Source organism: Liolophura sinensis, chromosome 9 (assembly GCF_032854445.1).
Source record: "Liolophura sinensis isolate JHLJ2023 chromosome 9, CUHK_Ljap_v2, whole genome shotgun sequence".
Lineage (NCBI taxonomy): Eukaryota > Metazoa > Mollusca > Polyplacophora > Chitonida > Chitonidae > Liolophura > Liolophura sinensis.
Genome location: NC_088303.1, coordinates 24,320,331 through 24,331,851, shown reverse-complemented (window position 1 = coordinate 24,331,851; position 11,521 = coordinate 24,320,331). Strand labels below are relative to the sequence as shown.

The 11,521-nt window shown below is 39.9% G+C and overlaps 1 protein-coding gene across 1 annotated transcript in view; it reads right to left on the bottom strand.

Annotated features, from left to right (window-relative positions):
* Window positions 1-4,839: 4,839 nt before the first annotated feature.
* Window positions 4,840-11,521, bottom strand: part of LOC135475727 (protein virilizer homolog) — a 45,515-nt gene continuing 38,833 nt past the window's right edge. The window contains exons 38-42 of the mRNA XM_064755661.1: window positions 11,061-11,245; window positions 10,672-10,825; window positions 10,321-10,396; window positions 9,196-9,316; window positions 4,840-6,036 (exon numbers count right to left, since the gene is read on the bottom strand). Of these exons, the coding sequence (XP_064611731.1) occupies window positions 9,202-9,316; window positions 10,321-10,396; window positions 10,672-10,825; window positions 11,061-11,245 (530 nt within the window). The 3' untranslated portion in view covers window positions 4,840-6,036; window positions 9,196-9,201. The remainder of the gene's footprint in view (window positions 6,037-9,195; window positions 9,317-10,320; window positions 10,397-10,671; window positions 10,826-11,060; window positions 11,246-11,521) is intronic.

The window sequence follows — 11,521 nt, the reverse complement described above, 5'->3', positions numbered from 1 at the left end:
GCAGTCGCAAATTGCGCCTCGCGTGTTTTCCATGGCAACATATAGTGAAGAGATACGTCACTATGGTAAATGCGCTTGGTGTATTGGTGCGAGTGCTTCGTAAAACAGGCCCCTGGCTTATCGAGCCCATTCCATACGCTCAAGGCCAACCAAAAAGTACCGAATATACACGTACCAGACATGACATGCTAACCAGTAACAGAGAACAGAAGTAAACCCGTGTGCTCAACACCTTATGAAGAAAATACTAAAGATACACGTATCACACATGACATCCCAACATTTAACAAAGCACTGACACCGGGCTGGCCGGTATTGTGCCTACTGAACTCATTCCATGTGCCCAACACTTAAAGAAAAAATATTAAAGATACACGTACCAAACACGACACCCCAACAGGCAACATTACTGACACCGGGCTGGTCGGTGCTTTGCTTGCTGCACCTATCCCATATGCCCAACGCCAAGGGATAAAATACCAAAGATACATATATCAGACATGACATCCCAACCAGTAACAAATACTGACACCGGGCTGGCCGATGTTTTGTTGTGGCACCTATTACATATGCCCAATGCCAAGAGAAGAAATACCAAAAATATATGTACCAGACATGACATCCCAACCAGTAACAAATACTGACACCGGGCTGGCCGATGTTTTGTTGTGGCACCTATTCCATATGCCCAACCCCGAGAGATAAAATACCAAAATATATGTCCCAAGCATGACATCCCAACCAGTAACAAAGTACGGACACTGGGCTAGCCGGTGTTTTGCTTGCTGCACCTATTCCTTACGCCCAATGCCAAGAGAAGAAATACCAAAAATACATGTACCAGACATGACATCCCAACCATTAACGAAGTACGGACACCGGGCTGGCCGGTGTTTTGCTTGCTGCACCTATTCCTTATGCCCAATGCCATGAGAAGAAATACCAAAAATACATGTACCAGACATGACATTCCAACCGGTAACTAAGTACGGACACCGGGCTGGTCGGTGTTTTGCTTGCTGCACCTATTCCTTATGCCCAATGCCAAGAGAAGAAATACCAAAAATACATGTACCAGACATGACATCTCAACCAGTAACAAATACTGACACAAGGCTGACCGATGTTTTGTTTGCGGCGCCTATTCCATATGCTCAATGCCAAGAGAAGAAATATCAAAAATACATGTATCAGACATGACATTCCAACCGGTAACTAAGTACGGACACCGGGCTGGCCGGTGTTTTGCTTGCTGCACCTATTCCTTATGCCCAATGCCAAGAGAAGAAATACCAAAAATACATGTACCAGACATGACATCCCAACCATTAACGAAGTACGGACACCAGGCTGGCCGGTGTTTTGCTGGCTATACCCATACCATATGCAACATCAAGCAAGAAAGCACTTCGTATACCAAGCCCTTTAATTTCATATGTATGGAAACTTAAGAAACCGGTAAGAAATGTTGCGAAGTGTCCAGCGCACTTGGAAACTACATTGTCAGATGCTGTAAGTTCCGTATAATTCTGCTATGCATGTCTGTTCCTCTGACTGGTAAACCGTGTAACCTCTCCGTTGCATTGCATGATCTGAATTACCAGTACTTGCTTGCAGGAGGTGTAGTTTTTGTCTTATTAGTTGTACTTTCGCAGTTAGTAGTTATCCTGGAAAACTGCCCATGTTATACCGTTAGCTTTGTGCTATCAGGAGTCATTATGATAACTTCAGCTGTGCAATGTTTTTTTTAGCTTTTCTTTAATCGTTTTTCCCTTTGATGTTACGCTGGCTTGCATGGCATAAATTCTCCTCTGTATGTTTCTAGTTTACCCGCGTAACGAATTCATTATAAGTTTTCTTTTAATATAAGTATTTATCCTTATTGTAGCTAACCATATTTTCAGCTGTCCTCTTGTTTTGCTTTGGCGTGGATCATTCTAATGAACAGAACGTCAAAAATCTGAAATCTATGTCTGGGAGAGATACGGGAAATTTTCCCTTTCGTGTTAGGTCTCCGAAGTTTCCTAAAAAAAACTGCCATTTTGATATTTCATATATCATTTTCATACACACTATTAGCAAGCAGATAAATTTTGCGATGTTTTTAATTAGAGTATACCATATGGGTATCAATACAGAGGAACCGTGGTGACCTTACCACGTTTTCATGTTTCGGAGGTGTATCTACAGCTGTACCAGTTGTACCAGTTACAATCTACTGCTATTCATACAAATGGTTCCGTTCATAATTGGTGGGCATCGACGGTTGTTCGATAAATTTGACTCGCGTTTTTAGGCCTTAATCCTTAATCAAGAATATTTCATTGGTACGAAGACAGGCACACTTGTCCGAGCTGAAAACCGCTGTACCTCGCCTGGTACCTGACAAACCTGACGTAAAGCCGTTGTAGCACCAGCGGGAGCTGGATTGTAAATTGTGAACTCATGTACATGTAACGACCTAGCCCGAATCGTCTCCAAGCAGACCCCATTCGACAATTTGGCCAGCAGGTGCGCTTATAATTGTTAACATTTATAATTATGGCCTTGAACCTACGTAGTACTGAACTGCCGCAAATGCTGGTTAGTCTTGGTTCTTAGAGGGAAACCAAATGGCTCCTTAATTAGACTACCAAATTGGTGCCAGTTGGCAAAATTGGTTCTTCGGTCAACCAATATAATCAAAGATGGTACTATTTTGCCATATACAAAAGCATTTTCAGCTTTGATTCTCCACAAGTGTTCCCAAGATTCATCTCCATTCAGCTTCGCGTGTGCAAAATGCAGAAGTAATAAAATTTACAGGATTTGTTTATGAGCCGGGAAGGGTAGGGGAGGACAAAAGCCCTGGCAGACAAAGGCCCCTCGATCAGTATTAAGAATATATAGTGAATGACAAACGTTGATAGCTTCTTTGATAAAAACTGAAACTTTCTACCTGAAGTGATGTTTCGTATTTTAATATATGTTTGCAATAGAACCCCTTCCTACTCGTTCAAACAGCATTTAATCTGACAGTTTGCTGACGAAATGGTTTTGTTTTTATTTTTTGCTTGGCTCGAAATCCGAAGAGCTGTTTTCTCTAAAGGGTATACAGAATGCTTGACCCCCATTCCAGGGTCTGAAAACAAAAGGAATCTACAAAGATGGTAAACATATGCTTTTGAAGCTGGCGTTAGACTTTCGTTCCTGCAAGAGCACAGATCTTATGAATATGTTGATTGTTTCTACCCAAGAAATATATTTTACATGACATAGATTATGGTTGATTCCAGATACTGGTAGCAGGGAATGTTTTATCCTCGAAAAACAAAAGAAATAAGACGTGCCTTTTTCATTGCTTCGTTTACTACTCACACTTTGTCAGTTTGTGAGCTTTGCCAATTTATGATTCCGAATAATTTGTATTAGATCACATACATCTATGTTGCACTTACAAAACAGAAATTACACGGAAACTTACAAATATAAATTTTTATTTTTTATTCTTTTTCGTATGGGAAAATAATATTTTTGAGTATAGTGGTAGATGCTTCGGAAAATAAACTTACATTTGCTTGACGAAAAGCATTCCATAATAGTTTTTATTTGACCAGGTTGTTTTGAAAAGCTATGTGTACAGGCTTTATGAGAAGACATCTGTTGAACCCGAGTGCCTTACAGGGATACGTTTGGATTGCAAGTTTTAAAATGGCAAACGAAGTCACACTATATGTAATTCTCGTCAACAAATATTTAACATCATATTTTTTAGACGGTCGAACATGTTTTATTAGTTAAATAAGACGACGAGGCTTTTGTCCGCGAGTCTTTTGCCCAGGGTGATTCATGAGGCGATCTCAGAGATTCTGGATATTTCTCTTTGACTTTCTGTATCAACGTCAACAGTGAGCTAATAATTTGTTCCACTCTCTCTTATTTCATGTTTTTCTTTGTCTCACTAATATTAAGAAGACAAGAAGACAGGAAAGACAAGAGCATCTTATGTTCACCTTTATGCATTTATTAACACAAATGGGCGTCCACAATGAAATCCCCTTTGATGATCCAAGAGACAATTTAGCAAATACAAAGGCTGGCAATAATCTCTAAATTGAATAGGCGTTTTCTGTCACGAAAAACCCTTTTAAGACAAGAGAGATAATTACCTATCTTCCTATCGGCTAAGTACCTCCATTATAGTTGAAATGATGATGAATATTATAAACCGACATTAAAGACATAGAAAAACTATACAAGGTCTATAAATGATGTCTGTATAACAAAACTTAAAACATTCTCCTGCCAAAGGTTGAATCTCATTAACCTCATCCCGTCTGCCAGTGTAGGGCATGTAACACCACCATTATAAATCCACTGTTTATTTAAATTTATTTTGTGCTTTATGCCCTCCCCTAATAACATTACACACAAATTTCACTGAGTTGGCTGACTGACAGTCAACGCTGTAAGCACATTCAGTGGAGGAAACAAGCGCGCACAGAGTAAACCGCAAACAATCACATTAAGGTTTCATGACTCAAGGGTGCGTAGGAATCCATTGTACATATATCTAGACATGGGCGTAATAAACATATCTGTGGATGCCTTAATGTTCAGAATACATCAGCTTTAAGTTATCTGATAAGCAGAACATTTAAATCCAAACTGCGTAGTCAGTGAGAACATGTGATTAACCCCACTATGCACTGTCCAATGAAAACGTATGAGGTGCGCATGTGGTGGTCTTAACATGTCTACGATGTGTATTGCGACAAAAAAAGAATGTTTTAACAGCACATGACTTATCAACACCTCATGACTGATTATTCATAAATTATCGATCTCAAAAAAAAAAAAAAAAAAAAAAAAAGAAGAAGAAGACAATATTCAGTTAAATTTCTAAGAACCATACTACAGCAAAACAGAACACTGAAATCTCAGGTTTCTGGGTTGACTAAAAAGCCCACCTCATTAGAGTCTCAACTGAATGTATTAGTACTACAGTTAAAGCTCCCGTCTTCACTGAAGGTGGCCTGTAATCTTGGCTCTGGCTCTATTCTTAGGGAACAACTTCCAAGTGCATATATCAGTCCACAGTGACTTGCGAAGACGTACAAGGAAATTACTACCTCACACTGCATTTTGTCTTTTCCACCAGATGGCGTATGAATGACTGATTATGGCTTTGGTAACACACCATATGAACAATTTTGTACGCCATATTGTGGCCTGCGCCATAACTAACTTTCATCAAGTGCTTTGTAAAATGATGAAAGATTTCTCTGGCCCTAATTTAAAGGATGGCAAATCTTGTAATATCAATGCTCAGCAAATAAAATGACTGCTATTGATGTGAAAGAAGTTCTTGTTTTCCTCACTTCTGGGTGAACTGGTAGTTTCTGGTCAGGTACATGAACTTGTAATTGTATATAACTTATCATTGCAGGGTAATGACAACTTTCTTACCGTCTGGAATGCAAAGCTGACCTCCTAATACATGTATAAGCTTGTCCATGAGGAATTTCTGTGCGCAACACAGAAGTAAATCCAGGCACAAATTTTGCTTGACAGTTTCTTTGTCAATGTGACCATGTTGCTTAAGATGCCAACCACATTCGTTGATCCAGTTCCTTGAAAACAAAACGATTTTAATAGCAATCTTGCCAAATTTAGTCTGAATGTATAAAATGAGCTCCAAATGTCTGTTGTCAGCTCCAAATGCCATGCCTAAGTTCTAGACTTCCAGACTATGCTTGGGATGTCCAGAGCTCTGAAATTTTGAATGTCCAGGATGAGTTTGAAATGTTTCAGATGAGCACCAAATGTCCATAGTGAGATGTGAAAGTCAAAAGTGAGGTGAGAATGTCAAAAGTGAGCTGTGAATGCCCACAGTAAGCTCTCAATGTCAACAGTGGGCTCTCAATGTCAACAGTGGGCTCTAACTGTTCAGAGATCTAAATATTCAGCGCTTAACGCGTGAAAGAACGGAAATGGCGCCCCTGACCACCTTGATCTCGACGACCCCGCATCCCAAAGCCTCCTGGTGACATAAACCTGAATAAAACAAAGGAAATAATTAGCTACACGGCTGAATGCAGAATTAGCATTGAACGGTGTTGAGACAGATAAGAGTGCATATAACCTGGGACTGATAGTTGATCTAGACAAAACAAACTGTGTGCATTTATTAGTATTAAAGTGACAACTCAAACACCTGTACAAGTGTTAATTTAGGATCTATCTCCTCTGTCAGCCACTCAGAGTGTAAGGAGAGGTGTAAATATATATATGTCTTCCAAGATTAACAACCTCCATTAGACAAATCTAAACACCTGAATGTACAATCAATAAATGAAATATTACGTGAAATATATGAAATATCAAAGTATCAATGAAGAGGCAACTAAATGTTTATTCCAAAATGCTTCTCTCTAGGCTCTGCTTTACGGGAATTTTTTTCAAATATTCTAATATCCAAGGACACATCCATCATTCCAGCCCATACTAATGTGTTTTCTGTTAACAGAAAGCTGACATTTCCACAAGTCATTAATTGATGAGCTGTTCCTGTTTGCCTGTCTTCACAGCATATATCTGGGAACAGAGCCATCTTAACACTACTAGCAAGTTACTGTCATGGTGACCTTAATGCCTTCAGTGCTGGTTGCCATGGTAATTACTCGAAGTTGCAGGTTATGCTACAAGAGCCACATGTATGTGAATCCAGGCCCAGGTACTTTCTTCTATAAAGTTCTTCTGTAGGGTGTTACCATCTCATATACCTGACCAGCACCTTCATAATACACACGCAAGCACATGTAACACATATCCAAGTACAACATAACATATATCAAAGTCCAACATAACACATATCAAAGTCCAACATAACACATATCCACATACAATATAGCACATATCCAAGTACAACATAGCACATATCCAAGTACAACATAGCACATAAACAAGTCCAACATAACACATATCCAGGTACAACATCACACATCCAAGTACAACAAACATACAATGTGATCATGGCTTTCAACACCATATAATACATCCATATTAACTATATCCGGGATTCACTGCAAAGTTTCTTAGGAATTTCCTATCCATATCAGCTTTAGAAGCATGAAGTTCATATCTTCCCTTCGAAAAATTTCAGGATAAATTTCTTGGACTCTAATTGTCACTGTCAAACAAATGACCAATATGATGGCCTTGTACATAGCTCATTTCACAAAGCTTTCGTCATCACGAACTTTATTCATTCACTCACACGAGAAGATCCAAGATAATTGGTGTTAAAAGTGTTAGCATGGTAATTCCATTTGATGAAAATTAAATTAATGTTTGTAAAACAGTATCTGTAAAGCTGGATTCATGCTATTCTCAATATTTCTACCTCAACTGGAAACCTAGATTTCGTAGCAAGGCTATCAAAGAGCTTGCCTGTAGTAGACACCTAAATGCAAAAACTCAATACATGCAACATATAAAATACCTAAGTCATGAATTTGGTATTATTTTAGGTAATAAATACGCACACAAAGCATCAGCAAATGAAACACCATCCTCTTGTCATTGTAATTTATATGCATGGAAACTAGGGGTAAATCCATGCAGTGTTTTTCATACCACCGCTAACATTTTGGTCAACACTGATTCTATTACACAATACACTATTAGTCATGAATTTGGATTTTGGCCCAATCTGAATCAGTCAATCAAGTTGTTTGTCTGATAGGGACTTTGGCTCAATCTGAATCAGTCAATCAGGGTGTTTGTCTGATAGGGACTTTGGCTCAATCTGAATCAGTCAATCAAGGTGTTTGTCTGATAGGAACTTTGGCCCAATCTGAATCAGTCAATCAAGTTGTTTGTCTGATAGGGACTTTGGCTCAATCTGAATCAGTCAATCAGGGTGTTTGTCTGATAGTGACTTTGGCTCAATCTGAATCAGTCAATCAGGGTGTTTGTCTGATAGGGACTTTGGCTCAATCTGAATCAGTCAATCAGGATGTTTGTCTGATTGTGACTTTGGCTCAATCTGAATCAGTCAATCAGGATGTTTGTCTGATTGTGACTTTGGCTCAATCTGAATCAGTCAATCAGGGTGTTTGTCTGATAGTGACTTTGGCTCAATCTGAATCAGTCAATCAGGGTGTTTGTCTGATAGGGACTTTGGCTCAATCTGAATCAGTCAATCAGGATGTTTGTCTGATAGGGACTTTGGCTCAATCTGAATCAGTCAATCAGGATGTTTGTCTGATAGTGACTTTGGCTCAATCTGAATCAGTCAATCAAGTTGTTTGTCTGATAGGGACTTTGGCTCAATCCGAATCAGTCAATCAGGGTGTTTGTCTAATAGGGACTTTAGCTCAATCTGAATCAGGTCAATCAGGTTGTTTGTCTGATAGGAACTTTGGCCCAATCTGAATCAGTCAATCAGGGTGTTTGTCTGATAGTGACTTTGGCTCAATCTGAATCAGTCAATCAGGGTGTTTGTCTGATAGGAACTTTGGCCCAATCTGAATCAGTCAATCAAGTTGTTTGTCTGATAGGGACTTTGGCTCAATCTGAATCAGTCAATCAGGGTGTTTGTCTGATTGTGACTTTGGCTCAATCTGAATCAGTCAATCAGGGTGTTTGTCTGATAGTGACTTTGGCTCAATCTGAATCAGTCAATCAGGGTGTTTGTCTGATAGGGACTTTGGCTCAATCTGAATCAGTCAATCAGGATGTTTGTCTGATTGTGACTTTGGCTCAATCTGAATCAGTCAATCAGGATGTTTGTCTGATAGGAACTTTGGCTCAATCTGAATCAGTCAATCAAGTTGTTTGTCTGATAGTGACTTTGGCTCAATCTGAATCAGTCAATCAGGTTGTTTGTCTGATTGTGACTTTGGCTCAATCTGAATCAGTCAATCAGGATGTTTGTCTGATAGTGATTTTGGCCCAATCTGAATCAGTCAATCAGGTTGTTTGTCTGATAGTGACTTTGGCTCAATCTGAATCAGTCAATCAGGTTGTTTGTCTGATAGTGACTTGGCTCAATCTGAATCAGTCAATCAGGGTGTTTGTCTGATAGGGACTGGCTCAATCCGAATCAGTCAATCAGGGTGTTTGTCTGATTGTGACTTTGGCTCAATCTGAATCAGTCAATCAGGGTGTTTGTCTGATAGGGACTTTTATGATATGTGTCCCTTTACTCACTTGTTCTCATCTTTGCCTTTGAGCCCGCCCCAGTGTCCTCCTCGGCCACCTCGACCACCAAACCGGTTTTCCTCGCCCTCCGCCCATTCTCCGATCAGCAGAACCTGGCCGGCCATCATGGCTAAGAACACATCAGAGAAATGCAATATACAACCTGCCTGACAGAAGACTAGTGGCATATACAACTTGTCTGACATATGAGAGTGAGTGAGTGCTTGGTGTTTAACGTTGCACTCAACAATTTTTCAGTCATATGATGAAGGAATCCTTAGGGTGTATGTAATGTGCCTCCTTGTTGCAGGACGGATTTCTGTCCGTTTCACTGAGACGGCTTACCGAAGGCAAGTAAGCCGCCTCGTCTGAGCCATTATACTGATACGGGTCAACCAGTCGTTGCACTATTCCCTTCATGTTGAACACCAAGTGAGGAAGTTACGACTTCCTCTTTGACGGTCTAAGGTGTGACTCGACCCAGGACTGATCCTGGACCTACCGCTTCCGAAGACAGAAGAAAAGTGGCATATACAACTTGTCTGATAGAAGACAAGTGGCATATACAACTTGTCTGGTAAAAGAGAAGTGGCATATACAACTTGTTTGACAGAAGAGAAATGGCATATACATCTTGTCTGACATAAGAGAAATGGCATATACAACTTGTCTGACAGAAGAAAAATGGCATATACAACTTGTCTGACAGAAGAGAAATGTAATATACAAATTGTGTGACAGAAGAAAAGTGGCATATACAAACTTCTCTGACTGAAGAGAAGTGGTATATACAACATGTCTGACAGAAGAGAAGTGGCATATACAACTTGTTTGAATGAAGAGAAGTGGAACACACAACTTGTCTGGTAAAAGAAAAGTGGTATATACAACATGTCTGACAGAAGAGAAGTGGCATATACAACTTGTCTGACAGAAGAGAAGTGGCACACACAACTTGTCTGACAGAAGAGAAGTGGCATATACAACTTGTCTGACAGAAGAGAAGTGGCATATACAACATATCCAGCAGAGAAATGACACATACAAACTGACTGGAAGAAAATGGTGTACACAACTTGTGCTGCAAACATAAGTTATCTACCAATACATGTACTTGTTTATGCATGTACTTACCCGCCTCTACCAAACGACCTTGGGCTGGTGAAATTCGATTTGGGTCTACCTCCTCTTTGGTTTCCTTGAAAATAATCTGAAACAGTGCAGAGGTACAGCACATACAATGTGCATGCAGAGGTGTACTATACATAAAGAGTCTTTTTTTTAAACAAGCTGATTTACTTTATAATGATTCAGTGGTGAAATCTGACATAAAATGATCCAACAATGATAATTTTTGAATACTTCCATCTATTTGAAGCAATAAGTGCAAGATATCTTGTTTTCCATAAGTTGAGTAATTAAAATATAGCAAACAAAATTTCTTCTTTCCATTACTGTAAGTACCTTTTTGACTGTTTCTCTTACCTCCTTCTCTCCTGCCATAGTTAAGTGGAGGTGTGAACAGACCCCTCCCTCCCCCTCCACCGCCTCGTCCATTTCCTCCACGTTTTCCTCCAAACCCTCCTCCCCGTTCAAACCCGCCTCCAAAACCACCCCTTCCTCGGCCTCGACCACCCTCCTGACAACAACAACATATCAATCATTCATGTCATCATCAAGTCTGATCCACTGTATAAATCTGTGCCAATTGCCGTGTGATTTTGTCTGTACTCAGTATGGCCTGATTTGCCATGTGTACTGAGGAACACTCGCTACTGATATCTTGCTTATACAGAAGATTGGCATCATTGTTGATCAGCACCATGTTTGAATAAGATTTGGCCTTTTGTTTGTCAGTATACTGTTTGGCTTACCTTATCTGGACGCCTCTGTGGGGCGCCTGGCTGGTTAAGAGTTTTCTGATGAGTCTCCATTTTGACAAAGTCATCAACATGCATGGAAGGGGGTCTGCTGGTGTTCGGGGGACGACAACGGAAAGAATCTGTGCGGCCTGTGTGCATCATGCCACGAGCAATGCCACGTCCTCTCATTGGGGCAACTTGTGAGAGACAAACAAGAACAGATGAAGATTGCAAAGTAGACACCCTTACACAAGTCACAGGTCCAGCACATCATAATGTAGCTAAAAGACAATGGTCAGCTTGCACAAAGAGATCGTAGCTACGATTGAATTCAGAATTGATTGTAAAAATAAGATACACCGCTTGCACAAAGGAATTGTGCAGTAATTGTAACATTTTGGAGTTACGATTGCAGACTTACAAAATGGTGGTCCTTGTAAATTTAAAGATCATAATGATTCAACAGTCAAAAA